Source organism: Pseudorca crassidens, chromosome X (assembly GCF_039906515.1).
Source record: "Pseudorca crassidens isolate mPseCra1 chromosome X, mPseCra1.hap1, whole genome shotgun sequence".
Taxonomy (NCBI): Eukaryota; Metazoa; Chordata; class Mammalia; order Artiodactyla; family Delphinidae; genus Pseudorca; species Pseudorca crassidens.
The window spans coordinates 130,150,333-130,175,928 of NC_090317.1; the positions used below are offsets into that span (position 1 = coordinate 130,150,333).

Genomic DNA, 25,596 nt, shown 5'->3' on the forward strand with positions numbered 1-25,596 from the left:
GAAGCCCTACGATTCCCGGTGCTGTCCGTGTGCTGCCAGGGCTGGGGTCGGCCACCGGGACCCATCGCTGGTGCTGTCCTCCGCAGGATCCGCGTCGTGCGTGTGGTTCCTGCCCTGCATTTGGCTGCTCTGTTCAGCTTGTGTGAGGAGGGCAGGGCCGGGGCAGAGGGACCGAGGGGTCCAGTTTCCTGTATCATACACCCTCCAATGCACTGGCCGATTCCGATACCGAACGCGGCATGTGTGCCCGATGACGCACACTGAGGCCAAACAGCACTCAGACTCTGGAGTCTGGAGCAGAGAAAGGTTTACCGCAGTGCCTGGCAAGCAGACGGTGGCTCATGCCCCCAAAACTCCAGACTCCCTCAGGGGTTTCAGCAAAGCATTTTGAGAGGCAAGTTGAAGAAGCAGCGTGGATAGATAGTCGCAGCAAACTTCTTGGTGCCAGAATCCTTTGTTCTTGCAACTGTCCGCATAGGTCCGGTCGCGGTGTTCATGTAAACCTCCAGTAAGACAAATGGTATTCTTTGTTCTGCAACTTTTTATCTCTACCTGAATGGGAAGGTGTTACACCTTTAAAGGTCAGAGCCTTGAGAATGGGCTCTCCTGTGTATTTCAGGCTACAGGCAACATTCTTAACTGGAAGCTAAAGCAATAGCGTACAAAGGGTAAAGTTAAAGAAGCAGATCCAATATGGAGTCGTATTTGTTCTTCCCTATTACAGTCTGCTTTTAAAAACGTCAACTTCTCTTTTAACTTCTCCGCACTTCTCGGATTCTTGTTGACCCACGGGAAGGGTCCAGCTGGCACTTGTGGAAGGCGTTTGTTGGCCGCAGGAGAGGAGGCAAAGGAAAGGAACTTTAGGAGCTCCTGACACAATGTATACAATCAGGGTTTCTGCTATTCTTCCGACCGCATTTACAACACAGACTACAATCGCTTTTGACCTTTCAGACAGTCGGCATCAAGAGGCTGTGTGCAAGCTCCCCGTCCTGTCTGCCGGGCTTTGCCCTGAGTCCTTTCGAGCGCCCAGCCTCACTTATCTGCCTGGACACACTTCCAACGGCCCTCCTGCTGCACAAGCCTCACACATCCCTCCTCCCTGTCGTCCTTCAGGCTGGCCTCCCTGATGCCTGCCACCCTTCACTCTGCCGCATACGTCCTAAACATCGCGTTTCACATCTCCGTGCTGCGTTGGGGTGATTCATTCCAGAATTAGGTGGGGACAAAGGATAAATTGGAAACAGAAACCAATAAACGGTGCGCGCCTGCAGAGAGAGTGAAACCTTCAGAAACAGGGTATGTCAGTTACGCCGCCTGTATTAGCCATAAGTACCTACGGAGCTTTTCCCGATCATGCCACCGTTCCTCCTTTTATTTCCTGGAGCTTAAACGGCATGTGGACAGAGCACGTGGGCATTCATCTGTATTTCCTGGAGCTTAAAGGGCATGCGGGTGAGCTGTCACATGTGAATGGGCTGACCACTGTTCTCAGATGAGGACAGGTGTCTTGGGCCCCTGTTCTGCTCAGTGCCACGGTTTCTGAGCCACCACCTTTTCCTCACACCTGCCCACATGCTCCTTGGAAGGAGCCTCCCTCCCACAAATACAAAAAGCTGTTTTCACAACTGGAGCCAAGCACTGTTACGCCAAGGAATCAACAAAATCTCTTCCTCCGCCCCGCTGAAAGCTCACGCGCGGCCTGCACAAAGCCTAAAAATCTCACGTATTCAAAGAACAACATGTCAGCAGGTGACATGTAAGTGCCTGTCCATGGTCCCAGGTAAAACAACAGGGACGTTTAGAATACGGTCAGGTCATAACTTTAAAAAGTCAGGGACGGGAACGTCACCGGCAGGAACTCTCTGAATGAGATAACTAAGAAACGGCACCTCGGCGGCCTAAGCGGAGTCATTCCCCCCTGAGAGGGAAACCGTCTTCTCTCGGTAGAGGCAGAGAGCTTGAAACAAGACGGGGGGCCACAGGAAGCCTGACAGGAAGGCAGTGGGACTGGGTGTTCCGTGTGCCCAGGACCGTCCAGTTCAGCGCTGTGTCCCGGGCATCAGCCCGCTCTCTGCGGTGCCTAGTGCTGGCTTGTTGTGACGAATAGTAATTCACTCGGTCCTCACCTCGGCCCTGGGGGGAGTCAGCTCATAAATGGCTCAGCCTCCAGGAGAAAGGGAAGGAGGGAGGGAAAGAAAAGAAGTCAGTGAACCTGTTCCAGAGCAGACCAGCAGTGAGAGTGTGAGAGCATGTGTATGTGTTTGTGTGTGTTGTGCATTTTCCACTGACTTAAAGACATCAGAGGATGCAGACCTTCTAGTGTCAGGCTGCACCTGGCAGCTGGTGCCCAGGAGCCGTTTCCAGGTCACCAGCATATGCGGCTGGGACCGCAGCGACCTATGAAGTGGGGTTGGGGGCAGTCGTTGTGATCAGTGGCAGGGGGGCCGGGGGCTGGGAGGACGTGAGGGGGAGACTGTCAGGTCCAACATGGGCCACCCCCGGGCGTCCTCGGGCACTTGTGGAGAAGAAGGGGCACAGGAGAGCATCTCAGAGGTGCCGGGAGGAGCCCTCTTTATACATGTCCAGCCCCTACAGAATCTTAATGGAAAAGACTAAAGCTGCTTTCACATTCAGTGTGGGATTCCAGGAGCCAAGGGAAACTTTCTCAGTGGGTGCTCTCCTCGGAGGGAAGGTGATAAAAAGGTGACATACCCGTTCACCGCTGGGTAGACTTCTGCCTCGCATTTGGAGCGAGTCCTGACGTGAAACTCGCAGTAGCGATGGTCACAGGATGGCACGTTGAGGACCTTCCTGACGCGAGCGGGGGCACAGACACTCCCGTTTAGTGGTGGTGTCTGAATAAGCTGAAACAGGTACCGCACCTGGTACTCAGTCTTTGTGTTCAGGAGATTTTTGGTGCGTGACGGGTACCCCCAGGGGCTAAGTTTTTCACTAAAACATCCTAACGGTTTAATTTCCAAACTGCAGTACTTGAAACATTGCCAGCTCTGAAGTCACTTTACACCTAAAAAGCGTATTTTTTCTTACTTTTCACAACTTCCTCTCATGCTCAGCATGGTCAATTATCAATTGAACAGATTCTTATGATTCAATTAAAATAAATTTGTAAACCGAGAATCCAGTCTTTCCACTCAGCTGTGCCACATTTCGGTAGCACTTTGGGGCCAAGATGGACCTCTTCCCTATAAAGTGACGTGGTGGGACGCACTCGGGCTGCAGAAGGGCCAGCGCCCTCTTCTCCCCACAAACCATAAACCGGACAGCCTCCACTCCGTTTCTGTGTCACGCAGAACACCGAGGTGACTCAGCTGACGGTGGTGCGGGCAATGAAAGCCCAGTCTAGACGTGTGGTTACAGAGAAGGCCGTCTCAACCCTCTCTTTCTTCCTCACCCCACAGTGCCTGGTCTTTGAAGATGCTCCCAATGGGGTGGAGGCCGCCCTCGCAGCTGGGATGCAGGTGGTCATGGTTCCCGACGGAAACTTAAACCGAGACCTGACCACAAAGGCCACCCTCGTGCTGGATTCCCTGCAGGACTTCCAGCCTGAGCTGTTCGGTCTGCCGCCCTATGAGTGAGAGGCTCCTGCGCCCACACGTGTGGCCCACGCTGCCCAGGAGAAGGGCAGAGGAAAGCCCAGCTCCCAGACCTCCACGTAAACAGTCCTTCAGCCTGTGAAGCCTTCTCATCCCACGAGGGTCTGGCCCACACTCTCTAAAGGGTCAATGAACTGTAACGTGACAGACAGAAAGCAAAAGAGAGACAGCCCAGAACACAGATGGAAATTGTCGCTTGAATAGTCATGTTTAGTATTTGAATAATTTGGGTTCATTTCTTTTTCTTCTTCGTTGTTCTCAACCCTGGCTGGAAAATGTAAAATATATATACATATATGTATATGCTTTTATGTATATATGTGTATGTACATATTTATTTTAGTTATATACATTGTGTACTGTGTCAGTCTCCTCAGTGTTTCATCTTAACATGCGCTAGCAACTAATAAAAGTGAGGTGGTAATGGTAATTCTGTTTGGTTTGTAATCTGAGTGGGAAATCCGCATGAAGGATGAGGTTTTCATAAATCATTCTCTTTATCAGCAAATGTTGACATTCCTTATGTGCCCTTAAATCTCTGTGGACCTCTACTGAGAGACTGACTGTGAACCGTATCTTCCGTTGTTTCCTTTCAGTGTGAATATAATGGTAGCCTACATCTTATATCGAGGTGCATATCCACGTTTCAGAATGTTTTCTGCCTCAGAGAAATCATTTCCTTTAAGAACATTTATTTTTTTAATACATTCTTTGATGCAGATAGAATTGGATTTCAGAGTGCATCCTTGCTACCACCGAGAGCCGTAGCCCATTTTTGGAACAATTTATTGGACATTACACTTTGGTGATTAACTGCTTTTAGTAGATTTACTCAGCCTTTTGTGATGGGAATATAGTGAGAGGCATTGAAAATGGGAACAGTACAATCACAGGGTGTTTCCACTGGTGGACACCCCACCTCTGTCCCGCCCTGGTCTCTGTTACTGATTGTCCTTGAGCTAATTTTCAATTCTGTGAGTCTTAGAAAGGTGATAGTGGTGTATGTGATTGTCAGGGGGAATGATTATCTGTGCATGGTTGTCTCTGGCCGTTGACCAATTTTACATCATTTCAGCAAATTCATTTCAACATTCTTGAGTGCTGTATACGTGCCTGTTCTTTGAATTCTCCTTGGAATCAGTTGTAACATCTTACTGTTCCCTCACCAGTGTGTTTAATTGAATAAAAGTTTTGACACTTACTTGTTCATGTTTTATTTGTATGGGAGTATGATTTTACCTTTTTTTTTTTAAAAAATTATCGTCTAACAAATGTAAAACATAAATGCAAAACATACATGATTGACTTTCTTTTCTCTTAACCCAAACAGTGCGCACATGGTAAAGTGGCATTTACATATTTAAAAAAATTTTTATTGAAATGTAGTTGATTTACAATGTTGCATTGGTTTCAGATGTACAGCAAAGTGTTTTGATTATATATATATATATATATTCCTTTTCAGATTCTTTTCCATTATAGGTCATTACAGATTACTGAGTATAGTTCCCTGTGCTGTACAGTAGGTCCTTGTTGGTTATCTATTTTATATATAGTAGGCATTTACATATTTTAGGTGAACCATTGCTGTCTTTGCGTACAGCAAAGAAAGGCTCTCAGTGAAATGGTCACGTACGTGATTTGGTATCTCATTCTTCCAAAATATTTGTGTTGCTGTTTTCTAATCATTAAGCCATTTTGCATGAATAAGACAAACAGGTTTAATGCCTCTTAATGATGTCGATCAGGGTCAGTTTTTCTCTAGGGTGAATGTGGTCTTAAATGTGGTGGTGGTGTTTTTGTGGTTTTAGCCAACTCTGCAGACAAACACTTTGTACTTTTTTGTACAAAAGAGGAATACGGATGTGTGGTCAAAGCCCACATATTCTTTCTTATTTTTGTACGTGAGTCTGATGGAAGCAATTGAAGCAATACAACATTTCAGTGGTGTTTTTCCACGGAATAATCCATCAATTTCATAGAGGTATAATAATGAAAAGTTAGACCAGAATGACTGCTGCCAAGAAAGCTTAAAGAGTAGTTGTCTTACTTTCTTAGCTCATTTAAAGTGTGTTCCATTAGGACCCTCAGGGATTAATAGAAGTTACGCCGTTTTGTGCCCTAAGTTGCACCTGTTGGCTCATATGTTACCTGTCCTTCAGAAGGATTTTCGGTACTGATGACAGCCACCGAGAGATGACACGGTCATTCTCTTCTTCATCCCACTTAAATGAAACGTGAACACTTTTAAGAACGTACTAATTACTACTTATTAGAGTTTTTCCACCTAATAAGTCTTCAGTTAGAGCTCAGTGATTTATAGAAAAGAGAAAAGGTCTGGAAGACACCCACATAACGCTTAAGACAATTGACTTACTAAGAAATAGGAATTACTTCTGCTCTGCCACGGTAGTCAGTGTTTAGAAACCTCAGTGCACATACCTTTGAATATCATCGACGGTTTGATGCTGAATTCGGCATGCTTTGAATGCTGTTTCCACATTTTAAAAACAAATTTGCACACGATAACAAGTTCTATAACAAAGAATAATGAGTTTCTGCCTATTGGTGTTAATTCCTCTGCTTAACATCGTGTACTGCCTACGCTCTACTATTCCACAGGATAAAGCTCAAACCCCCCTGGCTTATAGAAAGGCTTTCTGACCTAAGTCTAGCACCAACAGTCTTTAGAATTATTTCTATTATTATTATTATTATCATCACCATCATCATCTTCTGTAAAGGGAAAATGAGAATTAAAGAGCAAGGGGTTTCAAATTAGGCCAACTTCAGTTCAGATCGAAGCCCTGCTACTGACTAGTGGTGTCACTTTATTTTGCCCCTTTCCACCTCAGATGCCTTGGCTGTGAAATGGGGTTACTGAATACTTTGCAGTGTTGGTGTAAAGCATTGATTGAGGTCACACATGGGATGAGAATCCTTAGCACATCATGAAAGATTTATAAAACGGCAGCTACAGTTACTCCCATGTCAGAGTCCACGTGGCATTCTCCACTAGTTTTTGTTGGTTGGAGATATTTGGTTTACCAAGGGTATTTGTTGTCTGAGCAGCTCACACTGAAAGCAGATTTTCAGGATGCCTCAAAATGTTCTGGTTTCTCGTGATTCTCTTTAACAGATCGTATCTTGTACAGTGGAGTACTTGCTTTCTGTCACCTTCGTTAGTCATTGGATATTCCTCTTGCTTGTAACTAGCTTCATCAGAAAAACTGTCATCCGGATTGAACTAATTCAGGATTGTTATTTCCTTACTATATGCCAGGCTCCATAGTCATAGAAAACTGAATAGGAACACATCTCAGGGTATTTATCTTGTTGCACTTGAGTCATAAAAATATTTGAGTTGCTTCCAGATCTTTTTTCAGTACCAGGTTAGCATCAAGCCTGTTTGACAAGGGGCAGGACAGGCCCCCGCACCGTGGTGGGTGCCTGTCACAGAGCTGTTTAGAGACTCTGAAGCCGCCCGCTTGGTGTTAAAGCATGGTATTACAGTGTTGCTTTTGTTGACTGCAAATGCCAATGCTTCCCAAGTTCCACATGGCTTTCTACAACACTGTATATGAAAATGAGTAGTTTTACATTAAAATGTTTTCAAGTTTTACCAATATGTTAACCATGTGTTTCTCTAGAGGATGAAAATTACTGTATAAAGAAGTATTTAAGAATCGTAGTAGTTTCTCATCTCTCTTTTTTTAAATTGAAGTATAGTTGATTTACAGTGTTGTGTTAGTTTCAGGTGTACAGCAAAGTGATTCAGTTATATGTATATATGTACTTTTTGCAGATTCTTTTCCCTTATAGGTTGTTACAAAATATTGAGTATAGCTCCCTGTGCTAGACAGAAGGTCCTTGTTGGTTATCTATTTTATATATGGTAGTGTGTATATGTTAATTCCAGACTCCTAATTTTATCCCTCCCACTGCCTTTCCCCTTTGGTAACCATAAGTTTGTTTTCTGTGTCTGTGAGTATATTTGTTTTGTAAATAAGTTCATTTGTACAATATCATTTTTTTAGATTCCACACATAAGTGATATCTTACTGTATTTGTCTTTCTCTGTCTGACTTACTTTACTTAGTATGATAATCTCAAGGTTCATCCGTGTTGCTGCAAATGACGTCATTTTACATCTCTTTTAATAAACATGAGACCTTGGGAAACATGCCGTAGTATACATTTGCTTATTGAAAACCTCGTCAGAGGCATGGGTATTCATGTATTGTGCAGAGTCACTTAAAATGCTATGTTTTCAAAATCCACTTTAGGAAAGAATTGGCATACATTCCATATTCAAGGTCTTAATCAGATGAGGATAGATATTTATTATAAAGAATACCTATTTCTCTGTAAGCCAAGTCAGTGCTCTAATTGGTGGTAAAATCGGCATTCCGTTTAAAAGTCAGGAACCAAAAGGATTCCTACTATCAATGAGCTTTCATATCATCCTTCTAGAAATTCTAGTCAATGAATAATGCCATTTAATGTTTACATATGAGTCTCATGATGTCAAACTCTCTCAACTGTTTCTCTGAACATGTCTATTTCACCACTCTTTTTAAGGATGTCTTCACTGGATCCTGAATTCTGGTTTGAGATTAATTTTGTTTCACCCTTTAAAGATATGATTTCCTTGTTACCTGAGTTTCGTAGCTTTGACTAAACAACCAGCTATTGTTCCTACTCTTGAAGGTGATCTGTCTCTTTTCTCTAGCTGCTGTTAAGGGCTTGTCCTTGGTCTTTGGTCTTCTGAGGAATGGCTTCCTTTGCTTTGATCTTGTTTGGACTTTGTACCTCTCCCTGAGTCTGTGCTTTATGTTCCCCTGAACTCCTCGGCCATTATCTCTTCCCATATTCCCAGGCTCACCTCTTTGGGTCCTCTCCATCTAATCCAACAAAAAGGAGAAGGCTTAGCAGTCCCTGTAATCAATGAGTCATACCCAGGCGGGAGCTGCACCACCAGAAGCGAGGGCTCAGGACCTGGGGAGCTTGCGTGGTCGTCAGGACAGGCGAGAAGCCAGTGCTGGCTGGGCCACAGGAATGACTTGGAGGCAGGGTACATGCACCTGAAAAGGATTAAGATTTCTCCGTTAGACTGGAAGCTAGGCACACTGATATCATCCACGGGGAGATCGACCCCCTGGAATCAAGTACACTAGAAGTCACACATCCCCAGAACCACGGGACCTAAGAAGCAGGGGATCAGCAGAGGGCCCGGATGGAACACCAGCAGAACCAGGTCCCTGGAGGGAACGCCCTCCTCTACCTCTGCCCAGGGCGCATGCTCTGTGCCTTCTGTGCAGGCAGAACCAAGAAGCACCCAGCTCAGCTTGCCTGCCTGTGGGAAAGTGCGTACCTACAGAAGGAAGGCAGACACACACACAGTTGCCGAAACCTGAAAAGCTCGTGGAAAACACTTTCAGTTAGTACAGAGTATTCACATATGCTGATCACTTGAAAATTGCAAGACTCCATATTTCTGCATAAGTAGGTCATGTAACGTGTCAGGTGCTGATCGTGAGCTGCTAGGCACTTTATATTTATGAACGCACATCTCTGCGCCTTTGCTTTTGCTCTTTTGTGTCTGAATCCACTCCTTGTAGTGGCTGAGAGTCCTTTCTGCATCCCCTCTAAGTCTTACCTCTGGGGAACCTGAGGCACGATTACATCGCATGACTTGTGAGGCCAGGGGTGGAGCTGAGGGTTAAAGGTACAATTTATCCTCACGGCACACTCCGGGAGACTTCATCATTCCCAGCACTGCTGCCTCTAACCACAGGGGAAGAAAGAAGACTTTTAGTAATTAAAGTGTCAGGGATGTTTGGTGTCCCATCACCACTCTCCAGGTGCAGACCTGCCTCGTACGGGTCCCGCCTGGGCCCAGGCAGCCCTGCATTTGAACATGGACTCACGCTGTTTAAGGCAGCCCACAGAACACCCTCCAGCCTTAGCCGCACCATCCATTTTTATCAAGAGGAATATTTTCCTTAAACAAGTTTGAGATGCCCACTAAGTGGGAAAATATGAAGCCCTTTGAATGCTACCTCTTACCTGTGCCTGAGACAGCTCCCTCATTACTGGGGTTGCCAGTATTCTCAAGCTACCTTCGGAAAAGAAAACACTGAAATGTCATTCTTGAGTGCTCTCTCTTGGTAAACACTCATCAGGCCCAGTGATGAGCTGTTTATTCTCTGCTCATTTCCTTACTAATGCACAGTCATGTCGATGAGACAAGTCATTAGCCGGTTCAAGGCCGGATCTAAGGCGGCGATCATCTGCATGTGTTTTCTAGGATAGTCATCCTATCCCGAGGCTCACGGTCCCTTCAGAAGAGCATCTGGTTATTATTAGGGCAGGTTTTTAAAGTCCTCTCAAGGATTAGGATCTGAGGCTTTGCATCTATCATTCCTTTCCCTGAGACTACTTCTTTCATTTCTGGACCTTGATTATTTCCCTCCAAACTGTAATTGACTGTGTAATTGTCCATACACCCCATTCCCACTTCCGCCACCCTGACAGCATCCAGTGAGAACTTGCCTCCTGAGTTCCAGGATGGTGGAAGTCAGCCTTGAGCCTGTTGGCAGCATTGTCCCCCGAGTCCTGATGAAGGTCTCAGATAGGCAGCTCTGGTCTTGTGACAGTCCCTGCAGGTCCGTGTGCTGTCCACTCCCTCCTGTTAGCTGTGAACACTCACCTGCCTTTCTCTGGCCAGAGTTCTTTGGAAGGAGTAGCTCAAAGCCTATCCCAAGAGTTCTGGGGGGTAGGGGGAGCAGATAACTAGTGGTACCCAATGCCTCTAGTGGGGGTGGATAACTAGGGGCACCCAAAACAAAACAGTGACTCTTTTGTTTCCTAGTGATGGTAAACCAGATGGGCATGCTCTGAGCCCCAGGCAATGTGTAATTTAGTGTGGGAGACATGGTAAGGAACCACACACAGGAAGATTCAATTGCAAATTGCTATCAACGGCTGTGAGGTAGAAGAACAGTGTCTGAGGGAGAACAGCAGTGGGCATTTAAGTTGGGTCTCGTAGGGTCAAGGGAGGGGGCCTTGCGACAGAAGCGGCATTTACGCTTGAGTCAGGAGGCAGTGAAAGTTAGCTTGGCCAGTTTCTTAAAAAGCAAAATATAGGTTGACCATACAGTACCCAGTATTTCCACTCTTAGGTAAGTATTCAAGAGAAATGAAAAAGTATGCCCACCCAGAAACTTGTACACAGATGTTCATTATAGCACTAGTCATAATAGTCAAAAGGAGGAAACTACAAAAGGCATCAAAAGAGAAGGGCTTTGTGGAAGTTGGCTCTACGATAAAATCCCAGATTCCAGTGTTATCCGTACCTTTTACCAACACCCAAACGCGTTCCTCTAATTAGCTCGCATAAAAGGAGCTTCCTGTATTTGTAGCAAGTTAGGTAATTTGGACAAGAGATGGATAAAGATCTCAACTGGGGATTTAGAGTATGCCAAATGAATCGATGCACTCAGTCCATTTTCTAATGTAAAATATGTGCATTTTAAAATATTGATAGGGACTTCCCTGGCGGTCCAGCGGTTAAGACTTCGCCTTCTAACGCAGGGGGTGTGGGTTCGATCCTAAGCTAAGATCCCACATGCCTTGGGACCAAAAAACCAAATCACAAAACAGAAGCAATAGTGTAACAATTTCAATAAAGACTTTAACAATGTTACACATCAAAAAAATCTTTAAAAATAAAATATTGATAGCATTCGCCTGCATAGCAGTAAGTGATGTTGGTGAGAAGGACCAACAGAAGAGACAAAGTAAAAGAGAAGGAGTTCAAATCACTTCATGGTTTATAGTCTATTTCTGGTGATAGTTTGTCAAGATAAGCCAAAGCTTGGCTTTGAGGAAAATGCATAGCTTTAGGAGAATCTGGGTCCTAACACAAGAAGGTGTCCAATGAAAACAGGTCAAAGGGAAGTGATTGGAACGTCATAAAAGTTGAAAGTCCACCTTCACACGCTGCCAAGAGACCAAGGACGATCGGGGCAGAGAAGTGGACATAAGGTCTAGTTACCTGAGGTTGGACAGGATCAGTTCTGGGGACCAAGGACAGACTGGAGAAGGTGAAGGTGAAGGGCTTGGCACCATGAGTGGAGAAGATTCCCGAGAAGTTTTACTGATCAGGAGAGCAAAGACAGGGTGGTCTCTCCAGGGCAAAAAGGATCCAGGAGGGAGTCTCTCGTCTTTGTTGGAGTTTTCTGTGGACTGAACAATTCAAAGTGGTTAGAAAGAGAAGGACATGCTTCAGAACTCCAGATGGTAGAGTTCTGTGAAGTAATTTTATCTTGATCCTAAAGGGAACGAGGAACCCTGGTTGGTGGACAGAGTTGAAATTTCTCTTTCAAAACTTGAGACCCCAGAGAGAAGGGGAAGGACGGAACAGGCTGAGAGTCCGGCTGGGTGGAGGGCAAGCACAGAGGAAAGAATTCATGAAGTGTTTTGGCATTTACTCCGAAAGTGCATTTAACCCTGCGAATCCAGCACAGCCAAGTAGCTAAAGGTCTCTCAGACCTCCGTCCTCCCTAGCTCTCCACATCGTGCTCATCAAAACAGACGTCTTTTTACAGCCGAGGAAGCAGCCACGTGCATATATGCTTTAAGCCCCCGACAAATACTTCTGACCCCAAATCTCACTCACTGCACTGAACCCGGCTCATTCCTGCCCTGTCTCTCTGCACAGAACTCCATGGTGATGTTGCCACATATGTCCATGAATCCCCCTTGTAAAAACGCAAATGCCCTGGGGAACGCGACTTCCGCTCTTAACCTCTTTAACCAGAGCGCTTCCTGCTCATTTTTAGCTGAGAACCGCTCATCAGCGGGAATCACATGTCGATGCAAGGAAAGAAGAGGCGGGTTAATGACAGTGAAGGCTTTTGAATAGGAGGCACGGCAGCAGAGGAAGGAGGTCTGAGTGGGGACTTCGTGGGACCTTGGAGAGGTTGGCGGCTGACCGTGGGCATTCATGGCCTCCCCGAGTGCCAGCTCCTTTTATTTAGTTATCGGGTGCCGGAAGCGAGCCTGCCGCCACCGTGGGCAGCACAAAGGCAGCAAGATCAGGTTGTAAAATGAGGTGCCCTGGGCTCTCCAGGAGAGTGCAGGGAAGCACATCACCCTCATCTTTTTTTTTAACCCTTTTGTGGGGATCCTTCTCCATGGCAGCGTGTCCTTCTGTGTCCACCCCTACAGTAGCAGCATTCAGCTGGCTCTTCTCAGCGGTGGGCGAAGGTTGGGCTGGGGCATCCTGCCCTAAGCCACCTCCTAGGGCACGCTCCAAGCTCCAGGATGGCACAGATGCTCATGTCTGGGGTCTGAAGATGAGGATGACGCCATGCTGGACCACTTTTCCTGGGGCAGTAGAGATGGGGCTGGTTCTGCAGCCCTACTTCATAAAAGACTCTGTCTCCAGACTGATGTCTTCGGTGGGAATGTAACCCAGAGGGCGGACAGTTCAGTGTCCTGAGATTTCCTCCGTGCTGAGTGCTCGGGCTTTTTTGGATAAAATATTAAAATGGTAGATGTCTGTGTGATGTTCTTTGCTGTGTCTCACCCGCTCTCCTTACCTTGAGGTTCGGAGTGGGTGAGCGCACAGAAAGAAATTGACATATACCTTTTAGGATTGGAATGGCTAGCCTTCCGAATCATAATCCAAATTGGATGGTGGCTTGCAGAAACTTTAGAAAACAAACATCATTCTGCACCATTTTCTCCACTTACCAGACTCAGAGTTTTCCCAGGAGAATGCCAATATTATACCCCCAATGTATACACTTACCCACAACAGCACTCGTAAACTGTTTGAACTCACCGCTGGATAGTCGTTTCCAAACTAACACTGTTACACGCTATTTTAAGAAAGTTCCGAAATAAACTTAGAAGTATCAGATTAATTCTCAAATAAGCCGTGGTGACGGCTGACTCAAATATGCCATCCTTAAAAAAAATGTCTGTTGTGAAATATTCAAAAGAAACCTTTCTGCATTAAGAAAGAAAGGGCAGTCAGGAGAGAAAACAATATCCATCCTTAGGGGCTATATGGAGCTCAGAGTTAAACATAGGGTTTATTTCTCCCTTAAGTGTATGACTTTTTCCCCTAAAGTTGCCCTGTTTTAGTTCACTACAAATCCATGATAATACAAAGTTACTAAATGATATCTATTAATTTCCACCCAACCATAGTGGTATGAATTTTGAGATTTATACTGGTGTATTTTTCAGTGTTGAATGTTTGCCGTACCCACTGAGCGAGAGTAACCCTCTCTCCTTCTAAACCTTTTATTTTGTTGAAATAAGTCACAGCTACTACAAGCAAGAGGCATCAAAACCATCTCTCTTTAACCTCTTTTCAGAAATCTACACACTTTGCCTCGTTTAACTGTGTTTAAAAGGTGATCTTAAACCCTGGAAATGAAAAGAAGTGTCTGCGTGTGGCACTCTCGGGGGCTCTGAGGATGATTTATACAACAAATCGGAACCTTCTCCTGTTGCCAACTTAAGTCACACGCCCCAGATGATCCTTCCCTGCTGTTCATGTAAATACCTGCTGTGCTAATCTGGGCCTACAGACTTTTGCGCAAGAGCATGTTGAACTCAGAGAAGATGCCTTCTGCGGAGGAAATTGGAAGGAAAAGGAGAAAAGAGAAATGATCGTAGGAACAGGAATAACTATTATACATACATCTACATACCGAGATCGATCGATCGATCGATCTGTCATCTACCTATGTTTCCATCATCTACCTATCTTTCTGTCTATCTTTCCTTTGGTACATTTCAATCAAAATAGTTTAGAGAAAATTGAATGTGGGTATCTACCTATGCAACCTAATTGTTTTGAATTAAAGAAAAAAATTACTGTGGCTACATACCATTCCTCTGATAGAATTTAAATTCTCCATAAGGAATTAAATTCTCCATTCATCCTCATTTAGTAAGTAGTATTTTTACACAGACTGTCCACATATAGCATTGAAAAGTGCCATTGTATCCTCATAGAATGTTCTGTGTGTGAGAGAGAGACAGAGACAGGCAGACCTGTGCAGAAGAGATGTGACAGTTTGAATGTAAGTATGTTAGACATTCAAGTCCCCCCCTCCCTTATGGTATCAGATTCACTGGGGAGAAAAATAAGAGGTGGCTCTAAAGGAAGGAATTACTCTTTCAATTTCAAATGGTTGCAGAAACATATTTCCATCCCATTTCTTCTATGGAACCAACCCAACACAACCAAGAGAATAAGAAACAAAAAAAAATGTTATCTTTGATGAAACTAGGCATCTTCTGGATCACAGTACATGCAGAAAGATGGCCAAATGCATGAGAATTGGATGAAGGTGATGGGGACACCAAGACAAGCCGTCTTTTTCTGCGTGACTCGGGCAGAAACGGCAGAACTCAAGAGTTACGCAAAGTGGGCAACGCACATTAAAAGGAAAAGCAATGACCCCTTGCTTAGAAGAGTAGGGTCAAGGTGCGCGGGCCGGTTTTGGAAGCCTCCCTACGTCATGCTTCCATCCTGGCATAGGATGGGGGTGGAGAAAGAATTAGTAAGAAAAAAGCCAACAGGCCACCTTTGCTCGAAGCAGACCGTGGGTTTGGCAAAGTGGGGAAGTCACGAGGTCACCTAGCCGAGCAACTCCTCACCCTTACCTGGTGAAGATAGAAAGGTCAAGGTGAGATAAGCACTGTGACACGTTCTGCGCAATGCACAGCCTCAGGCTGAGCCCAGACAGCTTGCTGTCAGCACTCCCTCACTGGCCCGGTGCAGTTAGGAAAACCCCTGCAGCCACAGCCGGAAACTCAAGCGGCCCATCACCCTACCTAGCTCACCCTTCTGCCATTCCCTCAGATTTTGCTCAGTCTAGTTCCTGGTCCTCATAGATGTCTCCTTCAAACATGAGAAATAATACGATTTTAAAAGCTGGTGGCTGGCCAGAGGCCTTTGAAGAGATGCTGCAAGGAAAAAAAAAAAGAACAGGACATGATGGATAAAGGCACATACCACAGCCACAAAGCCCATGAACAAAGAGACGTCCGAGAAGTCAGCAGTTAAGGCAAATAGTGTTCCTCTGAAATGAGAGTTTAAAGAAGAGATACAAGGGTTGAAGGAGGAGCTGATAATACCTTAGATGGGAATGAGAAGTAGGTGGGCAGCCTCGGAAAGAAACGAGAATGAAAAGTGAGTAGGAGAGGCAGAGAGAAGAGATGGACCACCTTTAAACCGGTGCCTGGCCAGCATTAACAATGAGCGAACAGGAACAAAATAGTCAAAGGTGCATTCACGGTGAACGTTCTGAAATACAGGGAAATTTGAACCTGGAGACAGAAATAGCCCAGTGAAACCGAAGGCACTGTTTACATAGATTAATTCACAAAGAAATAGTCTAGCAAATTACTGCGATTTTAAGTTATGGAAAAAATTCTACAGATATGCAGAAAAAAAAAAAATCTGGGAAGCTAAGATTTCTCCATATCAGACAGGAAGTGCTTGAAGAACGTGGAACAGTATGTAAAAAGACCTGAAGGAAAGACTGTATGTCCCAGAATGCAACCAAAACTGTCCATACCTTTTAAAAGATACAAGTAGATATGTCCAAACAGACACCACTGCAGGGCATATAGGTTCAAGAAGAAAACAAACAGAAAGAGGTTGAATTCTTACCAACCAAGAGAAGCCGTGTCTGAGAGATTCATTGTAAACTTAAAAGATGTGTTTAAGTGTAAAACTAAGGTGAAACCTGTGGAAATCAGGGTCACAGAGAAGAAAATAAATGCTATCAGCCATGACAATGTAGAGATGATGACGTAACTAATAAAAACATCATCCGAGGAAATGCAGTTGAACGTGGAGGTGCGAGGAAGAGCATGCTGATTTTTCTCATGTTTAATTCCAGGCGTTCAATAGGCACCGTTTTTAAATTCATAGCAAGTAAAAGAGCGACAAATACATTTAACTGGGGGCAGGTAACCGCCAGAAGAACTAAAAGTAGACTCACATTCTTTCATTTTAAGGAAAACCCAGTAATTCAAACTGATATTCCATGCTTGTTCATCTCATAAGATAACTGCATAAACGGCTGATGACAACAGTCAACCTAATTTTTTGCAGACTATGTGTATTACTTCAAAATAAGAATAATTTTTATCCATTCTTAACCAAATACATATCCTGTAGAACGTTTTGGTAGACCGTATTTCAGTACACTAAAAATCACCAACGTTACTTAGGCAGCTCCTGTACAAAGGGTGGACATTCAGGAATTCTCAGTAACAGCTCAGAAAAGGTCCCTGAGTCAGGAACCTACCTTCTTCTTGGTCCAAGGCACGAACAGGGAGCATTAAGCAGCTCCGTAGGATATAAGCCAGAGTCCCATAAGGAAGGGGCAGGGTGCGATGGCGAGGTGTGTGCAAACCCCAAAGGAAGTGCAGGGCCTTCTGCAGAACAGGGTGGGGTCAGAGGGATGAACTTGGGTGGGCGTGGAAGGCTCCTTGAAGAAGCAGGATCTGAGCGGGGTCTCCGGAGACACGGGGCATGGAGAGGCAGTGAGGACAGGTCACATGCTGCCGGAGCCGGGGTGAAGGGCAACACGCAGGTGGGAAGGGACAGGACCGTGTCAGAGCCCGTAAGGGCGGTTGTCTCTGAGAACAGGGCACTGAGGAAGCGTGAGAACGGACGAGCTGGCTGCGGCCAGTTGTCATGGCACAGAGCTCAGCTCTTACGTGCCAGGTGAGGAAGAACCTGGGAATGTGTTTTCAGTGGCTGGTGGATAAGTTCCAATTATTAGGAAGATTGACCTGCTTGTAGGATTCTGGTCACCCAGTAATTTTGGCAGCATTCTCCATCTGACCACTTGAACCTCATTTTAGAGTTCTGGTCAAGTGACATAATTGCCCTTGGACAAACCCGGGGGTGTCTGGGGCAGGATGCCCAGTGTCATTTGTGAGAGTGGGAATAGAGCACTTCCAAGCATTAGCTCAGTGCAGCCCGCTGAGGATGCAGGGGCACAGGCTGCTGAGCAGGAAAGCCAAAAATGGGAGAGGATTTTTAAAAAATTAATAGACTTTTTTGGAGAGTTTTAGGTTTATAGAAGACTTGAGTGAAAGTCCAGAAAGTTCCCATAGATGTCCCCCTCCCAGTTTTCCCTGTCATTAACGTCTGGCTTTAGTGTGGTGTGTTTGTTACAATTGGTGAGCCAATATCATTACCTTACAATTCACTAAAGCCCCCAGTTTACATCAGGGCTCACTCTTGGTGTGGTATGTTCTGTGGGTTTGGGCAAACGTACAGTGGCATGTGTCCATCATTACAGTATCGACAGAATCGCTTCACTGCCGTAAAAGTCCTCTGTGCTCTGCCTACTCACTCCTCCTCCCCATTTAACCCCTGGCAATCACTGATTTTTGTTTTACTCTTTCCATAGTTTTGGCTTTTCTAGAAGGTCATCTAGTTGAATCATACCGTGTGGTGCCTTTCCACACCGGCTTCTTTCACTCAGCCATATGCATTTTAAGGTTCTAAGGATTTTTAAAACAAAATAAATATTAGGTTTAAACCGAGAACAATTCAGGAATCCTATGTGTCTTCCCTAACTTTAAAATGGACTCACTTGATTCTTCTAACATTTAATATTAAAGCACTAGTTCTTTAACCGGTATGCACGAATGTGGTTATATTTGACATTTCATGCCAGCCTCGTTTCACACATGCATTATTTGCATTTTTATGCATTCATTCCACACTTAACGTATTCATAAAGCTCTTGCTTGAAAGGAGCTTACAATTATTTTTATTACAAATGTCATTACAAACAGGAGCTTACAACTGTTTTTATTACAAATGTCATTACAAACAGTTGCTCATATACGTGTAAGTTTTTATCGAAAGAAGTGAAGAAATTTGCACGCCGGTGAACTCTGAACAGAATCCAAAAACTAGGATGTCTTGGGAGCCTTTGTGCGTTTTATGGGCGTTCGTGTTTAAAGAGTTTTTTGTTCTCAGTATATTTAATCATAACATTTCTCAGAGTGGTTTTTCAACTGTGAGTTCACCTTGTCCTAAGGAAGTTCACCTCCCTTATTTCAGACTTTCAAAGTAACGTGCCAAGCACGAAATTGCTGTTGTCTCTCAGTTGGACATACTTTCCCCCATAAACATAACCTACTTGAATCCATCATGAGAGCACCATATTTTGACATCTAGTAGCTTCCTAATCAGAGAAAGGAAAAATTTACTCCCTAACAAAAGTAAAACCCTGACTCTGGTAATAGAGAATTAGCCCTGCTGATGTAAAAAATGAAAATCCCAGCTGGACATTACACGTTTTCATGAGCAGCAGAGTGCCAACCCATCGGACAGGAGCTGTTTCATTTTGTGTTTCACAGCCTGGGTCCAGAAATGTGATTTTGAAGATTAAAAAAAGGGGGTGAGGACATGGCCAGTGCTGTAATTTTTACAATTCCGCATGTATGTATGTCTGTGTATATTTGAATAAATTGAAACTATCTATGAGAAGTACCCCCATGACCCTACAACAGTAATTAGACCCCAAATCTCTAAGAGATGTATGTCTTCACATTATGGGCTAGAAGTGACTCTCTCTCTCTTTTCTGTACATTACATCCCCATGACTTATTTATTGTATAACTAAGAGTTAGTACAAAAGGTACCAAAGGTGGTGATGACGTTCTCTGTCTCTCTCTTTTTCCTGTGCATTACGTGCCTATGACTTACTTATTTTAAAGCTAGAAGTTTGTACAGAAGGTAGCAAAGGTAGAAATGACATTCTCTTCTCTTTTGGATACCTCTCCTCTAAACAGTTGCATGACTCTGACCTCCTTGGGTTACCATGGAGAAAAAACCTCCAAATAGAACTTTGAATTTTTTGTGCAGAAAATGAATGGGACGTTGACACCGACCGCACTAGGAAGTGAGTGCCCACCACCCGCATCACCCTGTGCTCAGTGAGAGGCATTGACAGATTCAGCTCCCCACCCTCGTAGGGTGTACCTGGGGGGCACCCTCTAGCCTGGGAGGATCCCACTACTTATATCGTGTCTTTTCTATTCGTCATTGTTCAGGTGTCCCCTTGCCTCAAAACAAACTATGGAACCACCACGAGAAGTATGTTGACACAGACTGAACTTTGTACTCTCCCTGCACAGTCTGTACATTGAAGGCTTAACCCCCAGAACCTCAGAATATGACTGTGTTTGGAGATGGGGTCTTTAAAGAAGGGATGAAGCTAAAATGAGGTCATCAGAGTGGGCCCTAATCCCATAGGACTGGTATCCTTATAAGAAGAGGAGATTAGGGCGCAGACACACACAGAGGGACGACCCTGTGAGGAGACACAGGGAGAAGACAGCCGTCTACACGCCAAGGTTAGAAGCCTCAGGAGAAACCAGCCCTGCTGATACCTTGGTCTCAGACTTCCAGCCTCCGGGGCTGGAGACAGTAAATGTCTATTATTTAACCCCCCAAGTCTGCGCTGCTTTGCTACAGCAGCCAGAGCAAGCTAATACAATGCTTGTGGGTCTTCCCAGCCTGGCAGGTGTGCGAACTTCACGTGTCCCTTCTTTCTCATTTCCTTTTGTGGCCGACAGCAGCTGCATGACTATGACTGTAGAGCTAAGACCAGTAACCACCCTGTTGCTGTCTTCCTCTGGTGAAGCTTATTTCTCTAGTTCCACTCTCCCTGTCCGCCTGGCCTGACCCAGCTCTCTCCCCTTCCTTCTTTGCAAAGATCAGCTGCTCCAGCCTCCTCTGTCCTGATGTGGCTGTCTTACCCCTTAGAAAAGTTGAGACCTCATTCCAGCCTGTAGGACTCACATGTCTGTAGGATCTTGTGATTAGTCAGAGTAATTTGACGAGAGGGCAAGAAAGCCAGATCTTTCTGTTACAGTTACGTGGGGTACCTTGCCAGTCATTTGAATCTTCTTGTCTCTGTTGAGGTGTCTTTGCTCAGTAATACATGTTTATGGATTTCACCTTGGATAAAAAGGGAGCTATATATTTTCCTCCTTCGGAAGATACTCATTCTCTCACTTTGCAAATGAAGTGTGAAAAAGTTCTCTTAGCATAGGTTCAAAGAAATCAGTGAAAATATTAGATGACACCTACATGCATGGGTTCTTCAGCAAAGGTTTACTTATTCACTTGATGGCAGGCAGCCTTTGAAAGAACGTCTGAAACTGGCTTTGTAAGATATTGGCCCCTGGCCACTGCTGCATCCCAGGGAAGCAAGCTCAGGTGGGGGACCTGCTGGGAACTGGGGAGAGGGCAGCAGCGCCGGCGTGGGAGGATGAGCCGAAGCCAGTCTGCTGGGAATGGTTCTGGCATGAGAAGCTGGGCATCCTAACACAGCATGTCACGCTCACGCATAGTTTGGGCAACGTGGATATCTGAGGGAAGGCACCAAGGGGTTTCCAGAAAACCAGGAGAAACATGAAATCAGTCTCCAGCTGGTGAGCATTGGCAGGGTAATCAGGTTTCTTGCGGAAAGGCTGGAAAGATTTAGGTATCTGCATCCCAGTTGTGTAGATAGAGTTACGGGTCAGAGCTCAATCCTGGAGGAGAATCTCTGGTTTCCAAGTCAGATAGATTAGAGTTTCCCAAGCTCGGCATGACTGATATCTGGACCAGATTATCCCTTGTTGTGGGAGACCATCTGTGCACTGTAGGGTACTGAGCAGCCTCCCTGGCCTCCACCCACTAGATGCCACGTGCACCCACCCCTAATTGTGGCGACCAAAGGTGTCTCTAGACATTGCCAAATGTCCCCTGGGCTGGGAGGTGGGGTGCACATCACTTGTGTTAGAAAAACACTGGCGGAGACTGAAGGAGTGGGTGCCGTGCAGAATCTTAGTACAGTGGACAAGTCCAAGGAAGGTGAACTGAGTTTGTGCTGTGCCCAATTTCCAAAATGTAATTATGGGTCTGGATATCTGACACACTGTGTAAGAAGGGTTTGGAACCAAGATTCGGGGGAAGAAATGAATGATCAGGACCTCGGGAGAGCAAGCAAGGTTGTTGTGAGTTTGTGGGCCTCAGATGATGAGTCTGTTTTCCAACAGGACTTACCACGTTTTCTGTAAACAGGGGACACTATACCTGCTGGGTTTTTCCCCCTTCATATGGTACCGTGATGCATATAGGGAGTTCGACGGCCTGGGCAGGCTGGTGGTGCTGTTGGAAGGTCTAGGTGGACAGAACAAATACACATTTATAGTTTTGAGAGCTTACATAATATAGACTTCCCAATCCAATATAAGAATAGACGGTCTCTGTTGTCTACGACCCTGAGGATTTATGTGGGAGGCTGACACGCTAATTTAGAACCTCAACAGAAATTACCATTCAGAGAGGGGTTTCTGATCTCCCTTCCCTTTCACATTTAAGCAGATGACACGGCCCCCATCATGAGGACTGATACCTGATGATGTAAAACAATTAAGCGAAAGCATCTATTTGCTTACCTGAGAAATCTGAAGCTTTTATAGCGAAAAGTGCTAAATCAATTTTCAAAGTTGACATAGTATATTTATCACTTTACACCTAATGGTCTTCCTATGATGCATTGACTTAAGTGCTGTGCACTGGAGAATTAGCACAGATTAGATTACCTTTTTAAATAAAGGGAAGGCTGAAATGACAAGCTTGTCTCCCCTGGGGTTCAAAAATGCAGGTTTCTCTTGAAATAGGGTGTTTGAAACTTGGGAGACCTCTGAAAGCTCAAGGTTCGTCCCAACTGCAAGATACCCCATTTGCCAAGCAGTTAAGGATCAGGAAAGTCAGGACCAGATGGATGAAGTGATGTGTCCAAGGCTTCCCAGCGGGGAGTTTTCATTAACGTCCGCACGATGGTAACCCTTTGCCACCTTCCACGGTCACTTTTTGTGCATCTGAATTTTATGACGTCACGCTCAGCATTTTGGAGTATCTTTACAGTCACGGAAGATTGCGTGAAAAATGTAGAGAGAAGCCTTGCTTAGAGACGACTTCATGTGGAAGTGGAATTTTGGAAAATGAAAGTTCCAGTGAGTGGCAGAAATGTATAGAGCGGACTGAGAGAAGGCTAACACCTAGCAGGGTGCACACAGCAGAGAGCACGTGGGCCCTGAACACACCCCAGAGAAGAGGAGGAGCTCTCGCGGGCTGACCGTGGCTGCCAAGAACAAAAACACAGTAAGAAAAACAACCATAACAGTCAGCTGGGCACTGGGGAAGATTGCCCTCCTCCCCCAGGGAGGCAATGAAGAAATCATGCCAGTGGCTACCACCCTAGGATACAAACCAGAATCACACAGCCATGAAAGGGAGCCCTCCATAACTGAGCAGATTTACTCCTGTTCCATTCAGTCACCTCTGAAGGCAGTGCTCAGACGCAGGTGTGACCCTGGTAGTAAAGAACTATCCTGCGGTCACGTGAGTCACAGTAGAACAGAATATTGTCATTGTTTAACAACGCACACACAGCCAGAGCAGGCTAGGCTACGTCACAGTACTAAGCCACAATGTAAGATTGTTTAGAAACAGTTGAAAACCAATCAACATAATTTACAATATCGTCAGACTACATACACACACAATGACCATCTCAATAAATGTAGAAAGTGATTTTAAAAAAATCCAACATGCAGTGTGGATGAAAACCCTGCAGCTAACTAGGAGTGGAAAGGAACTACCTCAATCTGATAAAGGACGTGCACTGAAAACCTAAAGCTGACATCATTGTTAATGGTGAAACTGAACAAGTTCAGGAACAAAATGAAGATGTCTGCTCTCACCACTTCCATTCAACATTGTACTAGAGATTTGAACCAGTGCCATAAGAAAGGAAGACAAAAGGCACCCAGATTAGGAAGAAGTGAAACCATCTTTAAGCATAGACACATGATCAAAACTCCAGTGCAATATACAAAATAGCTACTAGAACTATTTGTTGAGTTTAGCAGAGTTCATTATCCAAAAAAGTTAACTGCTATCTCTATGTATTAGCAATGAACAATCAAAAATGTGTATAAAAATCAATACCATTTACAGTAGCATCAAAAATATGACATATTCGGGGCTTCCCTGGTGGCGCAGTGGTTGAGTCCACCTGCCGATGCAGGGGACACGGGTTCATGCCCCGGTCTGGGAATATCCCACATGCCGTGGAGCGGCCAGGCCCGTGAGCCATGGCTGCTGAGCCTGCACGTCCGGAGCCTGTGCTCCGCAATGGGAGAGGCCACAACACTGAGAGGCCCGCATACCACAAAAAAAAAAAAAAAAAGACATATTCAAAATAAACAAATGGGACCTAATCAAACTTAGAAGCTCTTTCACAGCAAAGGAAACTATAAACAAACAAACAAACAAAAAACATGAAAAGATAGCCTATGGAATGGGAGAACATATTTGCAAATGATGCGACAGACAAGGGCTTAATCTCCAAAATACACAAACAGCTCATACGACTCAACAACAAGAAAAAACAAGAACCCACTCGAAAAATGGGCAGAAGACCTTAATAGACATGTCTCCAAACAAGACATACACATGGCCAGTAGGCACATGAAAAGATGCTCAACATCACTAATCATTAGAGAAATGCAAATCAAAACTACAATGAGGTACCACTGGTCAGAATGGCCATCATCAAAAAATCTACAAACAATTAATGCTGGAGAGGTTGTGGAGAAAAGGGAACCCTCCTGCACTGTTGGTGGGAATATAAGTAGGTGCAGCCACTGTGGAAAACAGTATGGAGGTTCCTCAGAAAACTAAAAATAGAGCTACCATATGAACCAGCAATCCCATTCCTGGGAATATACCGGGACAAAACTCTAATTAGAAAAGATACGTGCACCCCTGTGTTCACAGCAGCACTGTTCACAATAGCCAAAACATGGAAACAGCTTAAACGTCCACTGACAGAGGAATGGATAAAGAAGATGTGGTACATATAGACAATGGAATATTACTCAGCCATAAAAAGAACAAAATATGCAGCAACATGGATGCAACTAGAGAAGATCATACTAAGTGAAGTAAGTCAGAAAGGGAAAGACAAACACCACATGATATTACTTATATGTGGAATCTAAAATATGGCACAAATGAACCTATCTACAAAACAGAAACAGAGACATAGAGAACAAACTTGTGGTTGCCAAGGGCCCTGCCCTTGGGAGGGAGAGGATGGAGTGGGAGTTTGGGGTTGGTAGATGCAAACTATTACATTTAGAATGGATAAAAGACAAGGTCCTAATGTATAGCACAGGGAACTATATTCAATATCCACTGATAAAGCATAATGGGAAAGAATATATAAAAAAGAACGTATATATGTGTATAACTGAGTCACTTTGCGGTGCAGCAGAGATTGGCACACTTTGTAAATCAACTAGTCTTCAATAAAAGATATATCACATATTCAGGGATAAATCTGAGAAAAAATGTGCAAAACCAATAAACCAAAAACTAAAACAAAACACAAAAAACAACAAACAAACTAAAAAACATTCTTGAGAGAAATAAAAGAACAAAATCAATGGAGACCTGTGCATTGTTCATAGGTTGAAAGACTCAATATTGTTAACATGTCAGCCGTCCCCGAGTTGATCTGTAGATTCAACACAATCCCATTCAAAATCCTAAAAGCCTTCTTTAAAATTATCCAGCTGATTCTGAACTCATGGTGAAATTCAAAACACTCAGAATAGCCAAACTGCTTTGAAAAAAGGAACAAAGTTGGAGGACCGACACTACCTGATTTCAAGATGTGTTACAAAGCTGCAGTAATCAAGAGAGTGTGATATCGGCATTAAGATAGTTAATCAGTAGATTGGAATAGACCCACATATGTGTGGATAACTGATTTTGGCAAAGATACAAAGACAGTTCAGTAACAAAACGGTAGTCTCTTCAACCAATGATACTGGAACAATTGGA

The 25,596-nt window shown here is 44.6% G+C and overlaps 1 protein-coding gene across 2 annotated transcripts in view; it reads left to right on the forward strand.

Moving 5' to 3' along the window:
• LOC137217390 (pseudouridine-5'-phosphatase-like) overlaps window positions 1–25,596 on the forward strand; it is a 129,240-nt gene that overhangs the window by 66,269 nt on the left and 37,375 nt on the right. The window contains exon 4 of one of the 2 annotated variants that reach the window (XM_067724159.1): window positions 3,423–4,818. The exons of the other annotated variant lie outside the window; for it this stretch is intronic. Coding sequence (XP_067580260.1) covers window positions 3,423–3,599 — 177 coding nt within the window. The 3' untranslated portion in view covers window positions 3,600–4,818. Of the gene's footprint in view, window positions 1–3,422; window positions 4,819–25,596 lie in introns of those variants that run through there. 2 annotated transcript variants of the gene reach the window in all.